Below are 25,714 nucleotides of genomic sequence, written 5' to 3'. Positions count from 1 at the left end.
TATATTCCAGCCTTTTTTCCATTTTGCTTCTTTGATAGCGTCATTTATTGCTTTCTCTATTCTGTTTCCCTTTCCATGGTCATCCTGTTGCCTCTGTTGCCAGATGCTTCTCTTTGTTACCACCCAGTGCCATACTCTGTGCTGCTTTTAAGCAGATACTCTCTTGTCAAAGTTCTGAATAAATGTGTTGAAGAGTAGCATCAGGGGCTAACTCTGCTTTATACCTGCAGATAACAGTTTTTGATATTAGAAAGAAGAATAACATGTTGAAAGCACTGGAATGAGCAGTACCAAAATATGGTGAAAATGAAGGGCTTTAGGATTTCTGCATTCTGTAATTTGTGATTTGATGTTCATAAGAACTCCATTAAAATTGAATATATGTATATCTTGGTGTATGAATTAATATCTACCAACTCATTATTTTCTATATACAGTTTTATTCATTTGCTTACATGGTCATTTTGAGACAAATATTTGAAATAAGATGTTACTTTATAGAATAGGCTTAGTGCATGTGAACTTTTTTTTGAACTAAGATGATTCACATTTGGGACATTTACTTTGAAGAATTAAAAAATTTCATACACCCTGGAGTATGTGAAAACTTATCACAGCCTTTTTCCTCTTAAGGTTTTTAACTGGGCACGAGAATCGCCTCCAGACTCACACAGACCAATGGACACCTACTATGACTCCAGTAGAGAACGATTAGCATCTTATGTGCTGAAGAAGCCAGAAAACTTGACTGCTGATGATTTCAGTAATAGCCAAACTCTTCCAGTCATTCAGACTCCTGACATGCAGCGAGGTCTAGCTTATTTCAAACCTTGGTTAAGTTCTGATACTAAACAGCCCTTCATTCTTGTAGGACCAGAAGGATGTGGCAAAGGGTAAGAAAAATGTCGACAAAGGTGCATATTGTTGATTTATCACCCCCCCCATACGATTTAACAGCTTTTGGTATGTTTCTTTTGGTTAAAGTAGCATTTACATTTTCATGGGAGATTCTTTTTATTTTCAATACATGTAAAAATAATGACTATAGAGAAGAAGGTGTCCCTTTCTCTGCCTGGTTATGTGATTTCTAATGGAAAGAGAGCAATCTGAAAAGATACTCCCCAAAAGAATCTGTGCATATAATCACAACAAAAAATGAATAACTTAGATATACTCAGAAATTACTATTAGTGTTAGTTATAAAATTTGAATCTTGAAATTAGCTCCTTAAAAACAGCTTTTAAATCAGTAGAATTCAGCCTAGTTTTAGTGCATATGGAGCATAGTTTCTTGAAATAAAGAAGCCATGGATTATTAATTTCACATTTCTAGTGGGACAGTAGAAATTTAAAAAATTCTGTAAAATCATGGTAATTTTTTTTTAACTAGGAGAACTTAAAATCTTAACATCTTTTCTTCAACTATGAGGAAACAGTTGGTATATTCTATATTTACTTTATCAAACAAGATTACTTCTGAAAACTTTGATTTTTTTGGCTGAAACCTCATCCTAAGAATGCTTTAAAATATGAATTTATTTTTTTCTCGTTTAAAGGTTAGAAAGATACCTTGATAGTTATGGAAACTGTATCCATGTTTACCACTTTACCCTTAAACATCATCGTACATATTTTAGAAACTGAAGTATTTATAAGATAGAAATTTTATATTGAATAGAAAATATATTTTGATGGTTGCATTTTCATCAAAGTCAGATGTCATACATTTTTCACAGGATGCTGCTGAGGTATGCCTTTTCCCAACTCCGGTCCACTCAGATTGCTACAGTTCATTGTAGTGCACAAACTACTTCTCGACATCTCCTGCAGAAACTGAGCCAGACTTGCATGGTAATCAGTACCAATACTGGTCGTGTATACAGACCAAAAGACTGTGAAAGACTTGTTTTGTACTTAAAAGATATCAACCTACCCAAGCTTGATAAATGGGGGACCAGTACTTTGGTGGCTTTCCTACAACAGGTAAGCCTTATCACTTGAAGTGTTTTAATATAATTAGAAATAATTTTATTTTATTAACTTTTCTTATAGATAGAAAATCTGCTTTCCTCCTTCATGGACAATTTTATCTGGATGTGTCATGGAAATGAAACTCCTGAAGCATTTTAATCTTGTTCCAGTTCTACCTTTTTTGATTTTCCTCCCTTTAAAAGTTAGGATTACATCAAGATGATATGTGACAGAGAGAATAGAAACAGCCTTTACTCTACATCTATCACCTGTCCTTTATTGCTTAAACAAGGAGGAAAGCAGAAGCTGGGGATGATGTTGGAGTTTGGGGAATTTTTCCTTCATTTTTTAAAGTATAGATACTACTGACAGCAATTACACTTAGTGTCATGCCTTTTCTCTGGCTGCATTAGCCCATTAGTCTCCCTCTTTGCCTGTATAAGGATTTGAGATCATATATTCTCAGTCAGTGTGGAAGATTTTTTTCCCTTTATGTTATTTACATCTTGTTATTAATAGAAACTTTAACTTCTTAGAGCTTATTATGCCTATTTATGTAGGTATAAATTTAACTTTACTGTTTAATTGCAGAATATAATGAAATATTTATAGAAAAAAATTTCCTTATGTTCATCCTGACTTTTTACTTTTTTTGATAATTGCTAGTAGATTTATAATATGTCTGAATTATGGTGTTTATTGGAGAAAGAAGCATTTTAAAAACTAGGATAATTTAGCTAACATTAATAGAACACAGAGATTTGAACAGTATTTTTTAATGGTATAAGAATTTAAGATACATTTCAATCTTAAATTCTTGAGTTAGGTAGAAGATGAAGATTATGTTTGGAAATAATTGAAACTTAGGCAACAATATATTTTATCATCATTAGAAAATCTTAAGAATAAAACATTTGAAATATATGTGTTTTCAAATAGGTACTGACATATCAAGGATTTTATGATGAAAATTTGGAATGGGTTGGTTTAGAAAATGTTCAAATTGTGGCTTCTATGTCAGCTGGAGGAAGACTGGGAAGACACAAGCTTACTACCAGATTTACTTCTATTGTTCGTCTTTGTGCTATAGAGTATGTATTTTAATGTTTAAAAATTTTTTTAATTTGAGGAAATATCATATATAATTGCATTTTACTAAAGGTATCAGTTAATGATACTTCTTTAAAACATAGAATATAAAAATGGTGAAACATAAGCTCTGAAATTTTTTCCTACCCTTCCCAAAATATAGGTAATTTAATGTGATAAAGGCTTTAATCAAAGCATCTTATTTATTTGAAATACATAAAGAAATAAAACTGTTATGTATAGTCCCTGTTCTGAAATGTCAATATCAGGAATCTGAATGATGAATTTTAGATTTAAATGTTTTATGTGGTTCATAAAACAAAAATACTATCAAATTTTACGAAGATAACCAAAAAGATAATTTAAATCTGAACAAGGAAGAGATAGGTCATTTTAATGGCCGGTGGCATCAATCCTAATACATCTGTCTATCTACATGGTCCATAATTTTTACAAGGACTCCCAAATTTTCTGGTTATGGCACTGTCTCCTCTGTTTATATTGAACATACAAATATTATATTATAAATATTTGAATATTACAAAACCTTATTTATATGCTTTCATGCTAATTTTACCCCATCAATTAACATTTTTCTTTCAGAAGTGTTCCTGCCATTGATTATGCTGTATTGAAATAAATTTTGGTTTGGGAAAAACAGGTTGATTTTTATTTGCTGTATTGGTTCTATTTTTATAGTTCTGAGGTGGGTTACTGCCCTGTGTTCAGGATAGACTTAATTTAAAATGCTTTTTTTAAAGTAAAATTTTCCTGTTGACCTTTCTAAAGATCAGTGGTTTTTAAATGATAATGTTTTTAAATAATTTTTTTGGAGTCCTCTTCTAGGACCCCCAGCATATGATAGTAGATACTTTGGGATCCAATTGGGTTGAAGTGAGAATAGAAAACTTGAGCCTGGCCTTATCCCTTGGTGGTAAGCCTCAGAGGTATCTAGGTGTCAGAGCAGCACAGTTTGTAAACCACTGCTGTAACTTAACAATGAAATAATAGTTGAGAATATTGATTTATTTTAACTTTCTTTCTTATTTGTCCTTTTTTAGTTACCCAGAAAGAGAGCAATTACAAACAATATATGGAGCCTATTTGGAACCAGTTCTACATAAAAATCTGAAGAATCATTCTATTTGGGGTTCTTCATCAAAAATTTATCTCTTGGCAGGATCTATGGTACAAGTGTATGAACAGGTATATATGCATTTATAGTATAGTTTTCATGTCCTTTAGTATCAGCCCCAAAGGGTACCTTTAATTGTGACTTCCATGTTGATGCTCAGGCTTTACTTTCTTGTTGTTTATTAGATTTTTCTACTAGAGCATAAGCTCTGTGAGGACAGGTGCTGTGTGTGCCTTTTGCACTATTGTATCCATGGCACAGTTTCTAATAGGCGCTCAATAAATATTTGTTGAATGAATGGATTTGTGTTGGATAGTTAGTCTGTTGTCAGCTAAAATTTAGCCTATTTAGAATGGAGTTCATCTTATTTCCAAAACCAGATCTTTCTCCTAACTTCTATCAGTTTCTGTTTTCCAGTCTTCTTCAAACATGAGAGTAATCTTTAATGTTTATTTTTTTCCTGCTGCCTGTGAGGAAATGTCTAAAGTATTCTTCCTTGATAAAGTGGGGAAGATACTTGGAAATAGGCTTTGAGGATGCACAAGACATTTATTGAGCACCTTCTCTCACCAGTGGTAGTCCTAGGGATGCACAAATGACTGAGTCTCTTCTCTGGATGTTCACAGTCTAATGAAGGACTGAGTCATATAAATAAGCCATTAATGTAGAGTGATAAATGTAATAATAATAGTATGTCCAAGTTACAGAGATAGCACAGAGGAGGGGGTAAATAATGTTGTTGTATATGGTAGTTGTTTAGGAGGTGAAATTTGATCTGAGTTTTGAAAAATGAATAGAAATGTACAAAGTGGCTGGAGATGAAAAAAAGGTCTTCCTCCCAGATAAAGAGAATAGCATTTGTAAGTTATGGAAGTGCTTGAAGAAGATGCTTTTGGTAGTACTGGAGTAAAAGTGGGACAAGATAAGTTAGAAAGCAGCAAGTTACTTTAAAAAAATTAATTCATTTGTTAAATGATCAAGATCAAAATTAGAGCAATGGCTGTGTCCATAGAAAGGAAGGAATAGGCTCTTCATTGGTTATATATTGAGGAGAAGCACTTTCTTCACTGACTTCTTCTTGAACGTAAGATAGCTCTGTGGTTCCCACCATCAGAAAATGATTCTTACCTAGACCTGTGAGTCCTTGGAATTGCCACCATCACTTTGTAAAGGTTAGGTTAGTTTTTCTTGAATTCCTTTCTTTAGCAAGGCTTTTCAACATTTTTTTTTTTTTTTGGCCAAACTTTGGCCAGTTGTTGAAGCCTATGAGCCCTTCTTAGAATAGTGTTTTTAAGTGCAAAAAATATAATATAAGGATAGCTAGTGATATCAGTTATATTGAAATACAATTCCACCCACAGGTAGAAATTGGCATTCCTCTGAGTCCAAGGTGACTGAAAAATTTATAGCTTATGAATTTAAGAAAGTAGAAAGATTATTTACTATATTTTCTTTTTTAGGTGCGGGCCAAATTTACAGTTGATGATTATAGCCACTATTTCTTTACTCCTTGCATTCTTACCCAGTGGGTTCTTGGCTTATTCAGATATGATTTAGAAGGAGGTAAGTTTTGCTAGTGTATCTTTGTGTGTGTGTGTGTGTGTGTGTGTGTGTGTGTGCACTTATGATGTATATTTTATTTGTAATAGATATGTTAAATGAGTATTATAACAGTAATTATATTTTGAAAATTATATTTCTATTAAATTTAAATATTACTGTTAAAATAATGTCTTTCTTCTTTCAAACTTTGTATGATTATCACTATTAAAACTTGATTTTGGGAAAAAAGAAATCATTATTCTTTGTACCCAAAACATGTTTAATATACTTTCTGGAATTGATATTTTTATTAAGCAACTAGACTTGATAGTGTTTAATGTAGCCTTTAAGTGATCATAAAAATGTACCAACTCATTAACAAAATGAATTTTAACTCTTTTTCCTTTTCTTCTATTTATCTGATGCCAAAATTATGGTATGTAGATTCCTACTCTCTGTTTCTTTCTAATATTTTATTAAACGCACCATTTTTAAATCCTTTGAGTTTTATTACAATTAAAGCAAATTTTGCCTTTTTTAGGATCCTCAAACCATCCACTAGATTATGTGTTAGAAATTGTAGCATATGAAGCACGGCGCTTATTTCGTGACAAAATTGTTGGTGCGAAAGAACTTCATTTATTTGACAACATTTTAACATCAGTGTTTCAAGGAGATTGGGGCTCAGATATATTAGACAATATGGCAGGTAATATAATAGAGTTTATGTAAATATATTATTGTTATGAGAACTTTAAAGTTATTTTTCTTACCCATAGGGTGATTTTGCATGTCTAAACAAATAAAAACTGTGGATAATTTTAATGTTTTTTTTTTCATAAAGGAGTCTTTTTTGCTAGATTTCAGTAACTATGTTCCAAACAAAATATAATGAAAACAATTTTGTTCTTGTAAAACAGAAGTTCAGGCCATATTACTTTATATTTGCAATGCAAAATTATTTTAATAGGCTGGTGCTCAGAGGCTCATGCCTGTAATCCCCTCACTTTGGGAGGCTGAGGCAGGAGGATCGCTGAGGCAGGCAGATAGCTTGAGGCCAGGAGTTCAAGACCAGCCTGGACAACATAGTGAGACCCTATCTCTAAAAAAAAAAAAAAAAAAATTAGCTAGGCATGGTGGCACACATCTGTAGTCTGAGCTAATTTGGGAGGCTGGGGCAGAAGATCGTTTATACACAGGAGCTGGAGATTATAGTGAGCTATGATTGCACCACTACATTCCAGCCTGGGCAAAAGAGTGAGATTCTGTCTCCAAAAAAAAAAAAAAAAATTGTTTTAAAAACAGTTAAGTATGTATGAAACTTTTAAAGATCATTGAGAAAATCCATATTTGATTATAATGATCTTTTGCTTAAGAGTAATGGCCATTCTTATTCCTATCATTAACACAGAACTCTTACATATTCTTGTTACCAGCTTCATCTTTTGTTATGGTAAAGAAAGTATAACACCATTCAGATAAAGCAGCTGTGTTGTATTTGCAACTATTACTGCTTAATAACCAATTTGCATTTTGAAAACTGGTGTTGGAGTAATGCATGTAATATGAAAATCGTCATGGTGAAAGGGTCCATGATAAAAGAAGACTCCAATATGGAAATATTTCCTAAGAAAATTGCTTTCAGTCTGTAAAACATGTTTATTCTTTTAGAGTATAAACCTAGGCTTCAAAAATATATAATACATTCTATATATTGTACATTTCTAAATTTGATAGTGGTCTCAGGGCTATAATTACATGGTGGAAAGGATGTTGAGATTGACAGAGGAATTTTCTAGGTGCTGTCAGAGTTTTGGAGTCAGGAAATGGTTTAAGAGAAACTTAGGCAGGATGAAATGCTTAGAGAAGCCTGATAATATTCTAGAGTTGGCTTGGTTTTTAGTGAGGGTTTATGTCATTATTACCTGTAGTCGTCATGACTTAGTGTGGAGAGGCTTTGGTTCTTAAATGGTGCCATCTTTCTCAGTCTGAAAATTGAGTCAGTAGTGTCTCTTCTTGGAAAGAAAGTGGCATATCCTTTGGACATTAGACAGTATTGACACCTTACTGAATCCTGTAGTGTTTGGTATCTTTCAGAGACCTCTATGTGAGACTCAATAATATGTGTCCCTTTTTTGTATTTTGCTCTTCAGTAAAGGGTTTTTTAAAAACACGGGTTTGACATATGTTAGACCTAGGCATGTAGGATTTTCACATTGTGAAAGATTAGTTTTTTAAGAACATTTAATCTTGGATACATAAAAAATAAACTAGATACATCATTGCCCTCAAGAAGCTTGTCATCTAATGGCAGAAACAGATATGAAAATCCTTGCTTACAGTGATATCTGTTGCCAGTATGTTTAGATGCCACAAGGATTTGTGAAAATAGATGGTTAAAGTGGTAATTGCAATAAAATATGAAGTGTTTTATAATTAGTATAACTTTTCTGAATATGTTTGGGATAAAAGATAGTAAAGTTGCAGAAGAGATAGAAATTCTTTTTTGAGGAAGTTACATTGAAAATTTTTTTTTCCCCATAGAGTTAAGCATTCTATTTATTTCTTTTTTCTTTTTTTTTATTTCAGCTTATTATGGGGGTACAAAAGTTCAGGTTATATATATTGCCCATGTCCCGCCCATCCCCCTGAGTCAGAGGTGGGGGGTAGGGGTAGGGGATGGAGGTATAACTACATGGTGAGTGCCAGGCGCACTGTCTGGGGAATGGACACACCTGAACTTTTTTTAAATTAAATTTTTTGATATTATTGTAGATTCACATGCAGTTGTCAGAATTAATACAGAGAGACCACAGGCACATTTTACCTGGTTTCCCCCAGTGTTAATATCTGGCCAAATTATAGTACAACATCACAACCAGGTTATTGACATTGATATAGTTAAGTTATAGAACATTTGTATTACTATAGGATCTAGCATGTTGCCCTTTTGTAATCACACCCACTTTTCTCCCACCCTCTGGAAACCACCTTTATTTCTTCAGTTTTGTCATTTGAAGAATGTTATTTTCACTCAACATAATTCTCTGGAGATACATGCAGATTGTTGTGTGTTTCAATAGTTTGTTCCTTTTTATTGCTGAATAAGTATTCCACTGTATGGATGTACCACTATTTCTTTAACCATTCATCTATTGAAGGACATGTGGGTTGTTTTCAGCCTTTGGCTATTAGGAGTAACCCTGCTATAAATAGTCATGTACAGATTTTTGTGTGAACATACATTTTTATTTCTCTGGGGTAAATGCTTACGAGTGCAATTGCAGAATATATAGTACTTGTACACTTAGTTTTTTCTGCTATAAATAGTCATGTACAGATTTTTGTGTGAACATACATTTTTATTTCTCTGGGGTAAATGCTTACGAGTGCAATTGCAGAATATATAGTACTTGTACACTTAGTTTTTTAAGCAGCTGCCAAACTATTTTCTAGAGTGGCAATTTCTGCTCACCCTTGCCAGCATTTGGCATTGTCACTATTTTTCATATTAGCCATTCTGATAAGTGGGTATTGATATGTCATTATGGTTTTAATTTGCATTTTGCTAATGGCTAGTGAAGTTCAACATCTTTTCATGTACTTATTTGCCGTCTGTATATTCTCTTTGGTGAAATGTCTCTTCTTGTCTTTTGCCCATTTGGAATTGGATTGTTTGTTTTTTTACTGTTGAGTTTTAAGGATATTTATATTAATATATTGTATTAATAGATACTAGTTTTTGTTGGATATATGGTTTGCAAATATATTCTCCCTTTTTGTAGCTTGTCTCTTCATCCTCTTAACAGGGTCTTTCAAAGATAAAAAGTTTTTGATTTTGTGAAGTCTAACCTGTAAATTTTTCCTTTTAAGGATCTTTTAATGTAAAGTTTAAGGATTCTTTGTCTAGTCTTAGCTCCTGAAGATTTTCTCCTATGTTTTTTCCTAAAAGTTTTATCGTTTTGTGTTTTATATTTTAGTCAATGGTCCATTTTTACTTAACTTCTGTATAAGGAATGAGACTTAGGTCAAGATTCAATTTTTTTTACCTGTGAATGTCCACTTGCTCCAGTACCATTTGTTGAAAAAGGCTGCCTTTCTGCCTGAATTGCTTTTCTACCTTTGTCAACAATTAGTAATGTGGTTCTATTTCTGAGTTCTTCATTCTGTTCCATTGATGTATGTGTCTGTCCTTTTGCCACTACACTGTTTTTATTACTGCAGCTATTATAAGTCTTGAAATTGGGTAGACTGACTCCCCCTATTTGTATAAGGTATATTTCTCTGAATTGTTTTAGCTATTTCAGTTCCTTTGCATTTCCATGTAAAGTTTAGAATAATCTTTTCTATTTCTATTGTTGCTGAGATTTTGATAGGATTTGTACTAAATCTGTATATTGGTTTGGGAAGAATTGACATCATTATTACATTGAGTTTTCCAATTCTCTCCGTTTATTTAGTCTATTTATTTAGATCTTCAGGCTTCATCATTCAAGTCCTGTACATGTTTTGTTTATATTTAAGTTTTTAATTATTTAAAATGATTATAAGTGGTCAAACTGTGTTTTAAAGGATGAATATAGTAAGTGAAGGGTATTTCAGACAAGGGAAAAAGAATATGCAAAGAAACAGAGGCAGAGAAAGGTGGAGTGTATAGCACAGAGTCAGGAGGTTCACCCAGTCAGTGCAAAGGGCCGTCATTAGAAGATTTTCTTTCTTTTTTTTTTTAAGGGAGTAGAGGAAAGCTTTATTGGAGTGGTTTGGCAAAATCCGGTTTTGTTTTTGTATGTGTTACTCTAGTAGCACTAAGAATATATTTGAGGAGGTGTAAAGACTTATAGCAGGGATACAAGATAAGAGGCTACTGGAATAGTCCAGGTGAGAAATGATGAGATATAAAGATAATAATTTACTTTTTTGTATGTATTTGAATGTTTGTAAGCTTTTTGAGTGTCTTTTGGAAATCTACATAGAGTTTATAATCTATGAGGGTAGGAATCATGTTTATCTTTTCAATACTTATCTCAAGCAGAAAGTACATTGGTTAAACACAGGTGCTCAAAAGATGTGTTGAATGAATGCATGAATTATATGTCTATTAAAAATTGAAAGTATGGGACTAGCCTAGAGCTTAGAAGACTTGCTCTAGAGAGAAGTAGTGGATGAGTTTTTGGTATATAAATATATATATGTATATATAAATATGATAATTTAACCCATAAAAAAGATTATATAAATAAAGGGGACTTTTTAGAATTAAAAAAATAGAAGGCCAAATTTGGATCCAGGGGAATATCAATATATAAGGGATAAGCAGAAAACTGAAAAGGAGTAGTGGTTGTGTCTTGGTGAGTAAAGTCATGTAGATGCAAGGAAAAAACTTCAAGGAGATGCATAAAATTCATGTTGGACTAATGACTGCAAAGAAGATTTGGATTTGGAGATTAGGGCTGCATTGTTGTTCCCAAATAAGAGTTTTAGTTTAGTGATCTCTACAGATAGAAAATAATGTAAGAAATGTGATGATGAAGGAAAGAAGAGGAACATGAAGTAGCTTGGGTCTAGGTAAGGTAAGGTTGTTATTTTAGGAAAGTGTAGAGATGAGCATGTGACAAGGGGGAATACTTGATGGAATAGTCTCTCAGAAGAGTTGGGAGGGGAAAGGTTCAATAGAATGGTGAATAGATTTTCCTTGTGTGGCTACAGGAACACTGCTATAGATAAATGTAAGAGAAGTTTGGAAGGGAAGTTTGGGGGGTTTTTGTTTTTTAATTAAAATTTTGTTGTTAATTTTTCTTTTATTTTAGAGTTCTTCATGGTACATCTATGTTTTTTCTCAAGGACAGTTTTTAGATTGTTTTATTTGCCAATTTTATGTAAGCTATTTTTAATTTACAAATTTTATGTAGATTCTGAAGGAGAAGGGAAGTACAGGACAAACTGAGAATAAAAGGGGAAGAGTAGGAGGAAGGTAGAAGGAAGCCAGTTCATTTTGGAGAAAGAAATGAGGAGATGGAATATAGACTAGGGATACCATCAGTCACTTCTTAGGCAGAGTTTGATATGCAGTTGAAAATCTCTATATCTGACTTTCTAAGGCATGCTGTAAAGTAATTTCTGTTTTTCTTTCTGGGGATAATCTTATTTGGACTAATTAAGTTAATAATAATTTAGTAAGCTATGCATTTATTGATTCTCCTATGAACAATGCATATAAAACAAAAATATCTTTTGTTTCTACAGATAGTTTCTATGTTACATGGGGAGCCCGACATAATTCAGGAGCAAGGACAGCCCCAGGGCAACCATTACCTCCACATGGAAAACCACTTGGAAAACTAAACTCGGCAGATCTCAAGGATGTTATTAAAAAGGTATAATGCAAATCATGAATTTGAGTTAGGAATTAATCATTTATTGTCATTTTAAAAATATTTATTGCAAATATTTTGAGTACATTAGGATGATCGATCATAGAATAGAAAAAGCTGGTTCTTATCTTTTGGAATTTAGTTCATTGTGGCAGGTGTGACTAGTACACATGTACTTACATAGATATGTATAAAATTATTAAGATGCATTTTGGGAGAAGGTATCTGATTTTGGAAATACTAATGAGGCTTAATAATCAGGAAATCATCCTAGAGCAGTGGGTGTCAAACTTTAGTGGGCATTAGAATCACTTGGAGAACTGGAAAGTGTGCACATTCCTGAGTCTCATCTCTTGAGAATCAAATTCAGGCCTAGAGAGTCCACATTTCTAACAGGCTCCCAGAGGATGTTGATGCTTCTGATCCACTGAAACTTTGAGAGTCCTAGAGATTGTCTTTTTTTTCTTTTTTTAAATTTGGTTATAATAAAAAGAAGAAACAGTATTATATACGATTGCTTTAAAAATATTTATATTGAAATTTAGTGTGAACTTGATATCAGAAAAAGTTTTTTCATGGTCTGGTAAACTGATTGATTTGCCTGGAATGGATATTGCAAAGTTTGGGAATGTTGAAAGTTGTTAAGCATCTGAAGTCTAAATGTTGTTTCTCCCTTCCTGTGCTCTATTACTGAGGTCTCCAACCCGCTGTTAGGGACCAGGCGGCAGAGCACTGCCACTGCGCCCCCTAACCCCCAGTCCGTGGAAAAATTGTCTTCCATGAAACTTAGGAATGGGGGTGGGTGGGGGTGTGGCCCACAGTAGGAGGTGGGTGGCGGGCTGCTTCCCCATCACTTGCATCACTGCCTGAGCTCTGCTTCCCCACATTTCCCCCAGTCCGTGCAAAAATTATCTTCCATGGAACTGGTACCTTGTGCTGAAAACGTTGGGGACCGCTGCCAAGGCATGGTATCTGTGTGGGCTTTTAATTTATTCCCTAGTGGTGCAAAAGAGCAAGCATTCACCAAAGATTTTTTTTTAGGCATTAGATTTCTAGAGTTCTGAGGTTTTTTCATGGTCTGTGTGCATTGTTCATAACAACTAATAAAATTTGAGAGATTTTAAAGTTTTTGTAATTAACTTACTATCTCACACTGCTTTTACTTAGTTATATTAATGTCCAAAATTAACTGATTTTTCGTGGGCCTTTGAACTTGTTTGACATCATACGAGTTTTTCCTTAAAGAGTACCAATAAGGCTGGATTACTACATAAATAAAATATTGGGTGTGAGATGACATGCAGTCACTTTTCTTGAATGTATCAAAATATAATATTTTAATCTAGATAAGTAACATTTTATTTTGTATTAGGGCTTATATTAATTATAAAATATTCTTTGTGATTTTTTAAAAGGGTCTGATTCATTATGGACGAGATAACCAGAATTTAGATATTTTACTTTTCCAAGAAGTCCTGGAGTATATGTCTAGGATAGATAGAGTGCTGAGTTTCCCTGGAGGTTCACTGCTGTTAGCAGGACGCAGTGGTGTAGGCCGTCGGACCATCACTTCTTTAGTCAGCCATATGCACAGTGCAGTGTTGTTTTCTCCAAAGATTTCCAGAGGATATGAACTGAAGCAGTTCAAAAATGATCTCAAACATGTGAGTTGCTCACTATCTTTTGCTTTGTTAGATTTAAAATCACATTAGTTATTATTCTAAACATCTTTTAAGACCTTTAGTTCTGCTGATATACAAGTCTTTAATTTTGGTTATTATTTTTCCTATGATTATTAGAAAATTGTATTTTTATTTATAGATAGAAAAGAGATTCCTATTACGGTTTCTAGGACCCAGGTACCCACGTTATGGCGTGTTAAATGGACATGAATGATAAACAAAAGGAAGGAATTTGCATAGGAAATATGTGGGTATATATAAAAATGAATCTTCAGTTTTTACTTTAATGTCCTAGCTATAAAATAATTAAAATTTCCCCCAAATAGTATTTATTTATTTATTGCTTGGATTTACTTTCTAAACTATATGGCTAAAGTTTGCCTTTTAATTTTGATTACTCAAAGATAAATAAATAAATTCATGATAGTGATATACTTTACATATAGAATGATGATTTTTAACTGTACTAAAAATACTTAAATGTTACTGAAAAATGTTTTCTTATTTTGTAGGTGCTGCATCTTGCAGGAATTGAAGCACAGCAGGTAGTTTTACTTCTTGAGGATTACCAGTTTGTACATCCTGCATTTTTGGAGATGATCAATAGCCTTTTGTCCTCAGGCAAGTGAATGGTTTCTATTTAAAAAAAATAAAAATAATAATGTAAAAATTATTTAAGTAAAATTATCTTGTATAAAATGTACTTGAGAGAACTCTTGCCATAGTTCTTACTAAGGTGACATGAGGTAAACATGCTGATAGCAGGAGAATGGAGAAACTCCATTTTTATAAAACCAAAAATTAAGGAATTATATTAAAATTATTATTAATATTGAATATTGATGAATATGCAGAAAAATTGGCCCTCTCATACCTCTGGTGTGTTGCTATCTGTTATAACCTTTGGGAAAGTTATGAACCAGTGCTTATTAAAAATTATGCCTTACCTTTTGATTTAGCATTCTACTATCTGTAGGGATTTAACCCACAGAAATAAAAGAACTAGTATGTAAGAGAATATGTAGTACAATTTGTAATCACAAAAAGTTTGATAGAACCTCTCTCTCTATCAGTAGTGGAATGGTTGTATAATTATGCCATGGCCTTAGTATGGATATATGAATACAGATATATTCCGGGTATATAAAATTCCACAGTATTATGTACATTAGTGCCCATATTTCTTTTTTTTTTTTTTTGAGACAGAGTCTCACTCTGTTGCCCGGGCTAGAGTGCCTTGGCATCAGCCTTGCTCACAGCAACCTCAGAATCCTGGGCTCAAGCAATCCTACTGCCTCAGCGTCCCGAGTAGCTGGGACTACAGGCACGCGCCACCATGCCTGGCTAATTTTTCTATATATATTTTTAGCTCCCCGTATAATTTCTTTCTATGTTTAGTAGAGACGGGGTCTCGCCTCTTGCTCAGGCTGGTCTCGAACTCCTGAGCTCAAACAATCTGCCCGCCTCGGCCTCCCAGAGTGCTAGGATTACAGGCGTGAGCCACTGGGCCTGGCCATTAGTGCCCATATTTCATGTATCTGGATTATATCTGTATTCATTAACCTAGAAAAATGCCCTTTCTTCTTCTTTAATTGAATAAAACAAATCAAGTAGTAACTAATCTCATTTTTCAAAAGAAGAAATTAAAATTATTTTTAAGGAAAAAAGGAACTTGTAAGTACATTAAGTATACATTTGTATAATAGAAAACTATCTTTTGAAAGAGGCCTACATTAATCCAAACACTTTGTAGAAATTTATGGCTAGTGTGTGATTTTTCTATATTTATGGAATTTTATGGATTGTAGAATATTTACTGTTTTGTTTTTTCAAGATATTTATTGTTTGAAAATCATTACTTACATTTTGCCCCACTGACTTACTGACTTGAGTCTTGTTCCCTACCCACCAAGGTACACCACCAAGCACTATGGATTTCTGTTCCCTAGCATTTCTCAATCCTAACTGTATATTAGAATCATCTGGAAAATTAGAAAAAAAACCTAAAAACTAATTCTTTGCTACCACCTTAAACCCATTAAATTAGAATCTTTGGATTCTTTGTGGGGGTGGCATTTGACCATTAAGGTTCCCTAATTGATTTTCCACAAGCTGAGTTAAGAACCATTGCCTGATTCTTGAATAGCTCTTGGGCTTTACCTATTCTTCTTCCATGGCTCCATCCCCAGCAAATTGTGGTGCTCTCCTGTTGTCTGTCGTGTCACCTGAGATTCTTGATGTTTTCCTGGAGAAGACATCTGCAAATTCCTATATTTCTTTCTTTTCTGAAGAATTTATGAAATTTATTACAATCTCTTTATGAGTAATCACTGTTAGTAGAAAGCTTCTTCACAGCTAAAGAAACTGTCACGAGAGCAAACAGACAACCTACAGAATGGGAAAAAATTTTCACATCCTACACATCCGATAAAAGGCTGATAACTAGAATCTATGTAGACCTCAGGAAAATCAGCAAGGAAAAACTCAAACAACCCTATCAAAAAGTGGGCAAAGGACATGAACAGAAACTTTCCAAAAGAAGACAGAAGAATGGCCAACAAACATATGAACAAATGCTCAATATTTCTAATCACTAGGGAAATGCAAATCAAAACCACAGTGAGATATCACTTATCTCTAGTGAGAATGGCCTTTATCAATAAGTCCCATAATAGTAAATGTTGGCGTGGATGCGGAGAGATAGGAAAACTCATACACTGCTGGTGGGACTGCAAACTAGTGCAACCTCTGTGGAAAGCAATAAGGAGATACCTTAAACAGATACAAGTAGACCTACCATTTGATCCAGCAATCCCATTACTGGGCATCTACCCAAAAGAACAAAAGACACTCTATAAAAAAGACATCTGCACTCGAATGTTTGTAGCAGCACAATTCACAATTGCAAAGATGTGGAAACAACCCAAGTGCCCATCAATACATGAGTGGATTAATAAAATGTGGTATATATATACAATGGAGCACTACTCAGCTATAAGAAATAATGGTGATATAGCAGCTCTTTTGTTTTCCTGGATAGAGCTGGAACCCATTCTACTAAGTGAAGTATCCCAAGAATGGGAAAACAAGCACCACATGTACTCACCATCAAATTGGTTTTACTGATCATCACCTAAGAGCACATTTAGGAATAACATTAATCGGGTGTCGGGCAGATGTTGGGGAGGAAGGGATGGGTGTATACATACATAATGCGTGTGATGCACACCGTCTGAGGGATGGACACTCTTGAAGCTCTGATTCGGGGTGGGGAAGGGGGCCAAGGGCAATATATGTAACGTAAACTTTTGTACCTCCATAATATGCTGAAAAAAAAAATAAAGTTGGGCAAGAATATTTTGTTCGGTATAAAATAAACCTGTTAAAAACTTTTCAATTGTATGGATGGTTCCATTGTAGGGACTTGAGGACAAAGTTATGTGAACACATGTTCAACTCAGTTTTTAATAAATATTTGTATTATTCTAGGCTCTGAGGTGAAATATTCTTTTTTTCAGAATTTAACAGCTTTGGTTAAAGAAAACATTTAATTTATATATATGATATCTACACATTAGTGCTCAAATGAGAAATAACAGACTAGGACTCTCTAGGTAGGCAAGTGGTAGATCAATTTCTGTTAAATAGTTGTGGGGTAATGGCTTAGTGAAAATGGTAGTTCTAGAGCTGATTTAGAGTGTTTGTGGCTGTTTTATAGAATAACATCTTTTCATTTTTAAGAAACACACTCCTGCATATTGCTTAAGTTGCCACTAGATGGAGACCTTGTTCATTGTGGCTGACAAACTGATAGACCAGATACAGGGGTGTTTTTTTTTTTAATTGTGAGAGCAAACATCTAGATAAGTCTTAACTCAGTAATTACTGTTTTAAGGTAAATTCGTCTTTATTGTCAAGATATAACTGCAAAAATCACAAGTAAAGTTAAATTTTGACAGTTTCTTTTCTGAGAAAGTATTCAGTAGGCCTGTTTCTTTTTTCTATTTCAAATTCTTATTCCCAAAGTGTGTAATATGTAAGTAGAGCTGTCATTCTTTGCTAAATTTAGGGAATCAACAGTAGTGTGGCTTAGCTGAAATTTAAAGAAAGACATATAAAGGAGATTCATATGTGCATACGTTTGAGTATGTAGAAGCTTGGGGGATAAGGAATGGTCTGGTGCCTCTTTGGTGAACCTAAAGAAAAGTAGGAATCAGATTGTGATGAGGCCTATGTGAATGCAATGCTTTGGATGTATATCAAAGGAAGTTTCACTTAATCTTATAGTTTTTTATGAATTACAAATATATTGGTTTAATAAATACTTATTAAGAATATTTTTGTGCAGGGCCAGGTTTTAAATACCAGATTTATAGTTCTGAATGAGACATGGTCCAGGCCTTCTATCAAATGTTTGTAGTCTTAATCAACTTTGATTTGCTTTTCATTATGTTATTGCACAGGAGCAGGCTATGGACTAGGTCTCCTGATTTCTAGTACAAGTTCATTTGTTCATTCGTTCATTCATCTAACAAATATTTTTATTCTAGATACTTAAGTAAGAATTTTCTAGGGTTAGATATTGAATGCCGTCAAATATTTGTCCTTTGAGAATTTAGAGCCTGATTGTGCAAGAGAGAAGAGTAATTAATTGTTATTAAATGATGTGATAAATGCTAACCAGTGATAGGTTCAGACAGTATGTGAGAGAGAAAAGAGTGGTTTACTTAGCATATGAGTAGTTGGGAAAGACTTATGGGCATGGCAGTTGGCAAAGTAGCATCTTAAAGGATAAACAGCAATTTATTGGGAAGATAAGGGGCAAAGGAGGACCATAGGTATACATTCCAGGAAGAGAGAATATTTTGTTATATTTATGGCACATGAAGGATTTGAGGCTAGAATACAAGGTCTAACGAAGGGTAGGAGAACCTGTAAAGGCAGATAGATGGCTAGATTATGAGCTTTCTTGTGGCTTGCTTGGGAGGTTGAATTTTATCAAATAAAAGCTATGGCTATAGATTTGTGAGTCAGAGGTGATAGGGTTTGTGTATTTTTGGAAAGAAAGATTGAATAAGAGCAGATTTTTAATACAAAAATTGAAAAAGCTTCATGTATTAAAAATATATTTTGAATTAGTGTAATTCAGCCAAAACTCAAAAGAAATAAAATATTTTTTTCTATAGGTGAAGTTCCTGGACTCTATACTCTTGAAGAATTAGAGCCCTTGCTGTTGCCTCTTAAAAATCAAGCTTCACAGGATGGTTTTCTTGGACCAGTCTTCAATTACTTCACATATAGTAAGTGACATAGGATTCATTAATCAATTCAAACTGTGGTTCGTGTGAAATCCATGCCATTTAATTTGCCTTATTTTCTCATTAGATTGCAAAGGTATCTTAAATTTGGATCCATTTGGTAATTTATACCTTTGTCTTTTTTATGGAGCTTTTGGAAAGTAACACATAACTAGCCTATAGGCTGGCCTCTAATAAAAACACTGTAGCAAAATTTTAGCAAAGGGTAATGATGAAAGTGTGATAATATTCTCTGGAATATTTACTGTGCTTCCTTTGTTTTCATGTGGTAAAATTAGTGCCACTGTAGTACCTTCTTCTTAGAGAGAACTATTGAACTATTTAGATTGTGCCAGATTTTATAGTTTTTTTAAAAAAACTAAATAACCTTTTATTAATACAGAAACAGTTTTATATGCACTGTAGAAATCTAAAATTGAAATATGTAAAAGATGAGGCAATAATCTCATCACCCAGATATTACTACACTTATATCCTTCATAAATATCCTTTTGAATCTTTCTCTTAATGGGTACACACATACACATTTAAAGTACTTTTTAACCAAAATAAAAACTGTACCATAATATTTTTTTAGCTTGTTCTTTTTAATAAACAGCTCCTAATATTCCATTTTAGAAAATTTTAATCTCATAAACCCAGACCATATATAGATTTCCCGATTTATTATTATTATTATAATTTTCCGTGATTATAATTTTCTTATTTTTTTAGGAATTCAACAAAACTTGCATATTGTCTTGATAATGGATTCTACAAATTTAAACTTTATAATAAACTGTGAGAGTAATCCAGCTTTGCATAAAAAATGCCAGGTGTTGTGGATGGAGGGTTGGTCAGATTGCAGTATGAAGAAAGTAAGTTTAACATTTAAATATTAAAATGAAAAAATAGACACATTTTAGTTTTGAAGTTACTGATTTTCACAACTTTTCTTTGTTGTTAGTTATAACAATACCTTAATTGTGGCACTGAACATCTCTTTATGTTTGAAAATATCTCTATTTCTCTCCCCTGTTGTATGGTAGTTTAGTTGAGTATAGAATTTTAGATTGAGGATTATGTTCTTAATTAAGGACTACAGAGATAATTATATTTTAAAATTTTATGCCTTTAATTAACTAGCCGATTATAGGCTAGCCTAGAATAAAAAAATCATAGCAAGGATTTTTAACAATTTAAAAATTTCTAAATCCTTTTTTTGTAAAAAAAAAAAAAAATCTCTCATTAGTATGCTTTGTGTTTGGAGGAGGATGAATTTAAACTGTGAACTCATAGCACTATCTTAACTGAAAGCCTCTTACTTTGCTTTATTTGAATAAATAATTTTCAACATAGTTTCTTTGAATACTATTCATATTCTCAATCACTAACTTTTTATACTAGAAATACAGATTAATACTTGTTATAATTCATCATAAGGAGTGTAATTTGAGATAATAAACAAGGTTTTACATATGAGATCATATTTTAGTTAGATTTCAGTAAGTAGATAAAGGACAGAAAATGTATTTTAGTCTGAGGAGGCCACATGAATAGAAGGCATTCATGTTCTGACTCATGTTTTAATGAAATTACTATGGTTTCTGGGTTAAAAGTAGACTGTAGTGGGCAAGGGTAGAAGCAGTTATAAACTACTGCAATAATCCAGGTGAGAGAAAAGGCTGGCTTGGGCTAAGGATATAGCGGTAAGGAAGTGAGAAGTGGTTGATCCTTCAAAGGAGATTGAGATGGAGCTATGAGGGAAATAAGAGGAAAACCAGGAGAGCATAATATTCTGGAAGCCAAGGGAAATAGCATTTCAAAGGAGGAAGGAGTGATGAACTTTGACACATGAAGTAGATAAGGACTGGGAATTGACCATTGGATTTAGCAACATAGAAGTCATTGGTGATTTTGATATAGCAGTTGCAATTAGTAGTGGAAAAAGCCGTATTGGAATATGTTTCAGAAAGAATGAGAAGAGAAGATTGGAGATGGTGAATATGGTCCACTCTTGAGGAATTTTATTTAAGGGGGAAGAGAGAAATGGATCAGCAACTAGAGGAAGTAGGGGTAAAAATAGAGGTGTTTTTTTTTTTTTTCCTTTTTTAAGATGGGACAAACTATAGCATGCTCATATGCTATTGGGAATGGTTTAGTAGGGAAGCAAAAAATATATTTGATGCAAGAAAGATAGGGAAAAATTACTAGAACAGTATCATTGAGTAGTGGACAGCAAATGAGCCTAGTGCACAAGTGGAAGAATTAAGTATTGGCCTTTCCTAGGAGAATGGAGGAATCATCTATAATAACAGAAAAGAAAGCAGAATAGAGGGGTATAGATCTAGGTAGGTGGACAGTGTGTTACTGGAAACTTTTGGGTATTCTAATTGTTTCTGTTTTCTCAGTGAAACAGGCAGTAAAATTATTCATTGAGAGAAGGAATGAGGGAGGAAGTATTGGAGACTTGAAGAGATACAAGCAGATATAGAAAACTAGTTTGTAAGAGTGAAAGAGTGAAAGGGTTAGGCAAATGGCATATGGTAGCTAGGTAGCATTAGGGTTCACTTGAGGTTAGTGGTCATGAAATTCGATTGAAGCCAATCAACACAGTTGTATGCTTTTTCTCAAGACATATATGCATTCTGGGTGCAGACCTAGAGTAGGTGCTAACTTGGATTTAACCAGGATTGGGGCTTTGTTACTTGAGTGTGACAAAACAAGCAAGGCAGTTGAAAATATTTATAAGAATATAATTATGATTTACCATGGAATTTAAGTTGGTAAGGTGGTAAATTAGGAGAGGAAGATGGTGAATGACAGTGAAAAGGTGGATGAATTGGTAGATTGTAGGTTTCAGTGGAGTTTTGGGATTATTGATGTTGGGAAGGAGGGAACTGGGAAGACAGGAGGGTAAGTGGTGGAAGAGTAGGATGTTCAGAAATAGTATTATGGAAGGATTTCACTTATTGTTAATGACAGGGTCTCAGGATATGACCATTGGGGTGAGTGGCTGATAAAAGCATGGTTAGATAAAATAAGAGGAGAAGAGTTGTTCATGGAACTGAGAGGTGAGGGTAGTAGAGGAATGGTCTGTAATAGATATTGAAATTATTAAGAAAATAAGATAAGAGTTGTATTGGAGAGAATGATAGTGAGCCAAGAGCTAAAGTTATTTGTGGAACAAAGAAATGATTGGACTGGTGGATGCCTGCAACAAGGAGGGTTAAAGATTGCTATAGTCTGATAATATAAGGTTTAAATTTAGGGAGTTTAGCAAGGATGGTCTTGAAGTAGCAACAAAGTGCAGGAAGACAGTAAGTATCCACCCCTGCATGCAGACCCAGTGGCTCAAGGACATGATGTTTGTTTTTAGAATTATCAATTATGAAATTATTAATTATGAAGCTATTTTTATTTCCTTTTAGTTAAAGAATCTTTGCTTTCCTACTGTAACATGAAGACATTTTATTAGTTTGATGCCAAATAAAACATTTATTTCTATTATTGTATGCCTTTAAATGGCATTGTGATTATTTTCTAATTCAACCCAAATTGTAATTCCCTTCATTTTGTACAGCCTAATCATTTTCAGATGAGATATTGAAGCTTTTCCCTATGTCCCTATCAATTTGCAATCAGTTAATGGTTGCTATATGTCAAAATGTTGTCTAGGAAATGATGTCTTCTAAAGATTGATATATTATTTTTTTTCTCTTAGTCTGGAAAGAATCCTTGAAGAAAAATGCAATTGATACTATTTTTTTTGTGTTAAAGGTTTTTAACCTCTGATATTGGATTTACTTAAACTTTTCATATTGGTTTGAGTTTTAAATAAATGCTTTTTGTGTTTTAGATACCTGAAATGTTATTCAGTGAAACTGGTGGTGAGGAAAAATATAATGACAAAAAAAGAAAAGAAGAAAAGAAAAAAAATTCAGGTAATATTTTGATGAGATCAATATTACCTAATTTTTATTTATGAAATAATTGCCATTTTTCTAATGTTATAGATCCATTAAAGATTTATGATGATGATGAGTTTGAATAATGCTCAATGTGACAAAATTAGGTTTCTTCTGATGCAAACTAAATTTTGGAAAACTTTTTATCTTTAAATTAATGTTCATGTCATTTAATATAGAACCCAACAGAATATCTACTGTTTGAATTTAAGAAATTCAAAAATTATTTTTCTGACCCAGGTGATTTGAAGGACCTACTTACATTGTTAAGAGTCTGGCTAGTAGTTTTAACTTTCATATTAGCTTATTACTTAGATATGTCGTAGAACTCAATTCATCTATGAAAATGTTTTATGATATTTTTTGAGTGTAGACATAATATTTTTGGAACTATAATATTCTCATTTTCTCCAAGTTTAAGTTAATTTTGAATGTGGTCTTTATTCTTTATGCCATAGCTTATTCATTCACTTACTTATCTAATGATCTAATCATCAAATATTTATTGAATTTGTTTTATACAAGGTACTGGGCTGGATACTGGAAATGCCTTAAGTAGCTCATAGTCTAATGATAGCAAGAATTGTGTTATATATAAACAAAAAGCTCTGATATAGCAAGATTAGAGACAGTAAAAGTTTATATGAAGTGCATTGGTAAGTGATACTTCTAACTGGAAGATATTACAGGAAATAGACATTGTCCTCATAGGCAGCTTGGGAAGGGCATTCTGGTCAGAGAATAGAAAAGGCTTGGAGAAGTAAAACAGGCATTTTTATGGAACTATAAATACCCTAAGGGGCTGAAACTTAAGGGTGCATAAATAGAGTACTAGATGAAGAGGAGAAGGTTAGTAGGGTCAGATAATGAAGAACCTTCCATGTTATGCTTTCCCTATTGATATAGGGAGAAACAGAAAGCAATTAGACCACTTTAGGAGTCTGTTGCAGTAATCTAAGAGAAACATGATGAAGGCCTGAACCAAGAAAGAGATAATAACAATGGAGAGGAAGGAGTGGCCTTGGGGGATATTAGAGGTAATTTAAATGGGACTTGATTATGTAATGGTTGTGGCATACAAGAAGAAGGAGGAGTCAAGGATGTTTCTGGCTTAGTTCTGGCTTAGGAAATTTATTAGAAGTTGATTTCATTCACTGGAGTAGGAAATACAGAGGGAAATTGATTGAGCAGTAAGAGGAAGATAACATGTTTGAACATGGACATATTGAATCTAATGTGAACTTATTCTTAACTTTTTGCCTTCTGAAGTCCTGTTTCTTTCTGTATCAAATGGGGTTGGATAGATGTTATTTGGTTTGATATGTCTTTTCTCTTCAAGCAGCTTTTATTGAGTTCACTTTTGTATTACTATACATGTGGTATGTAGTCCCAATTAATTTATATGTTATGACAACATGTATATTTCTTTCTTACAGCAATAAAAATGTTTAGAGGAAATATATGACAGTGAAAGGATAGAGACTGCTGAAACTAGATAATTCAAAATTCATAAGGAAGATAGGAGCTGTGAATAGATGTCTATGAATGCCTGTGCATCTTTAAGCAAAGATGACATCTTGTATTTATTATAATATTGAGTAGATGTATCTAGTATAAAATAACTATAGTTAAGATTACTTTTTATGATTCCTAATCATGCATATGTCAAGTCATTTTTATTTTCTTTTTCTAGTTGATCCTGATTTTCTAAAATCATTTTTATTAATCCACGAGTCTTGTAAAGCACATGGTGCTACACCAAGCCGATATATGACCTTTTTACATGTGTATTCTGCCATTAGTAACAGCAAGAAAAAGGAATTATTAAAAAGACAAAGTCATTTGCAGGTACAACATTGGTAATTTTGAATTATTTTATGTATATATAGGAAACAAAAAGTATGCAAATCACAATGCTGTGTTGCCTGTGGCATATACTTATTATAAACAAATAATGTACTTTGTTAAAAGCTTTGGAAAACAGTTTCATTTTCATACTTATATTGCCCACTAGATTAGAATAATGGTTTGTATTTTTTCAATTCAATAATTCCTTTTCTTCACTGGCTAATGTTTGTGTGCTTTTGACAGCTTATGGTACTGCCTTTAAGAGTCTCTTTCACATGAAAGCACTTTTAGAAACTGAAAATTCCTGTTATTAATTAAATCATAATATCCAAGATTATACTTTATACTAACCTTTAAAAGTAAAATTACCTTTTATGAAGTCACATTTTTATCCATGTCACTGCACATAGTATATTCTGAACAGTTTTTTTTTTTCTGTGTTTCTCTAATTATAGAGCTTTAACTTAAATGTGACATTAGAATGCCAGCTTCTGAAGTTGTCAGAGAGTAATTCTCCTGTAAAGTTCTAGCTTTTTGTTAGGGTAATAAACCAGGCTCCATCTTAATTGACATGATTACCTTTATCCTTTCTAATGATTTACTTTCATTTATATTAAGCCACTAATTATTAGGTCATTAAATATGAAATGTCCAATTTCAAATCAAAATTTTAGTTTATTATATCTCAAATAAGAAACAGTATAATTAATCAAAGTATGTGCCTAAACTACTTTTTTTTTTTTTTTTTTTTTGAGATAGTCTGACTCTGTTGCCCAGGCTAGAGTGCCATGGCGTCAGTCTAGCTCACAGCA

At 33.1% G+C, this 25,714-nt stretch overlaps 1 protein-coding gene across 1 annotated transcript in view; it reads left to right on the top strand.

The window, feature by feature from the left end:
* Window positions 1-25,714, top strand: part of DYNC2H1 (dynein cytoplasmic 2 heavy chain 1) — a 279,710-nt gene that overhangs the window by 62,289 nt on the left and 191,707 nt on the right. The window contains exons 42-54 of the mRNA XM_045556812.1: window positions 634-893; window positions 1,736-1,982; window positions 2,910-3,061; window positions 4,121-4,265; window positions 5,655-5,757; window positions 6,278-6,445; window positions 11,980-12,110; window positions 13,523-13,771; window positions 14,302-14,410; window positions 18,976-19,089; window positions 19,822-19,964; window positions 22,946-23,030; window positions 24,748-24,902. Of these exons, the coding sequence (XP_045412768.1) occupies window positions 634-893; window positions 1,736-1,982; window positions 2,910-3,061; window positions 4,121-4,265; window positions 5,655-5,757; window positions 6,278-6,445; window positions 11,980-12,110; window positions 13,523-13,771; window positions 14,302-14,410; window positions 18,976-19,089; window positions 19,822-19,964; window positions 22,946-23,030; window positions 24,748-24,902 (2,061 nt within the window). The remainder of the gene's footprint in view (window positions 1-633; window positions 894-1,735; window positions 1,983-2,909; window positions 3,062-4,120; window positions 4,266-5,654; window positions 5,758-6,277; window positions 6,446-11,979; window positions 12,111-13,522; window positions 13,772-14,301; window positions 14,411-18,975; window positions 19,090-19,821; window positions 19,965-22,945; window positions 23,031-24,747; window positions 24,903-25,714) is intronic.

Source organism: Lemur catta, chromosome 7 (genome assembly GCF_020740605.2).
Source record: "Lemur catta isolate mLemCat1 chromosome 7, mLemCat1.pri, whole genome shotgun sequence".
NCBI classification, from domain to species: domain Eukaryota; kingdom Metazoa; phylum Chordata; class Mammalia; order Primates; family Lemuridae; genus Lemur; species Lemur catta.
The sequence above is the reverse complement of the archived record's forward strand: the minus strand, read 5'-3'. Positions and strand labels throughout refer to the sequence as shown.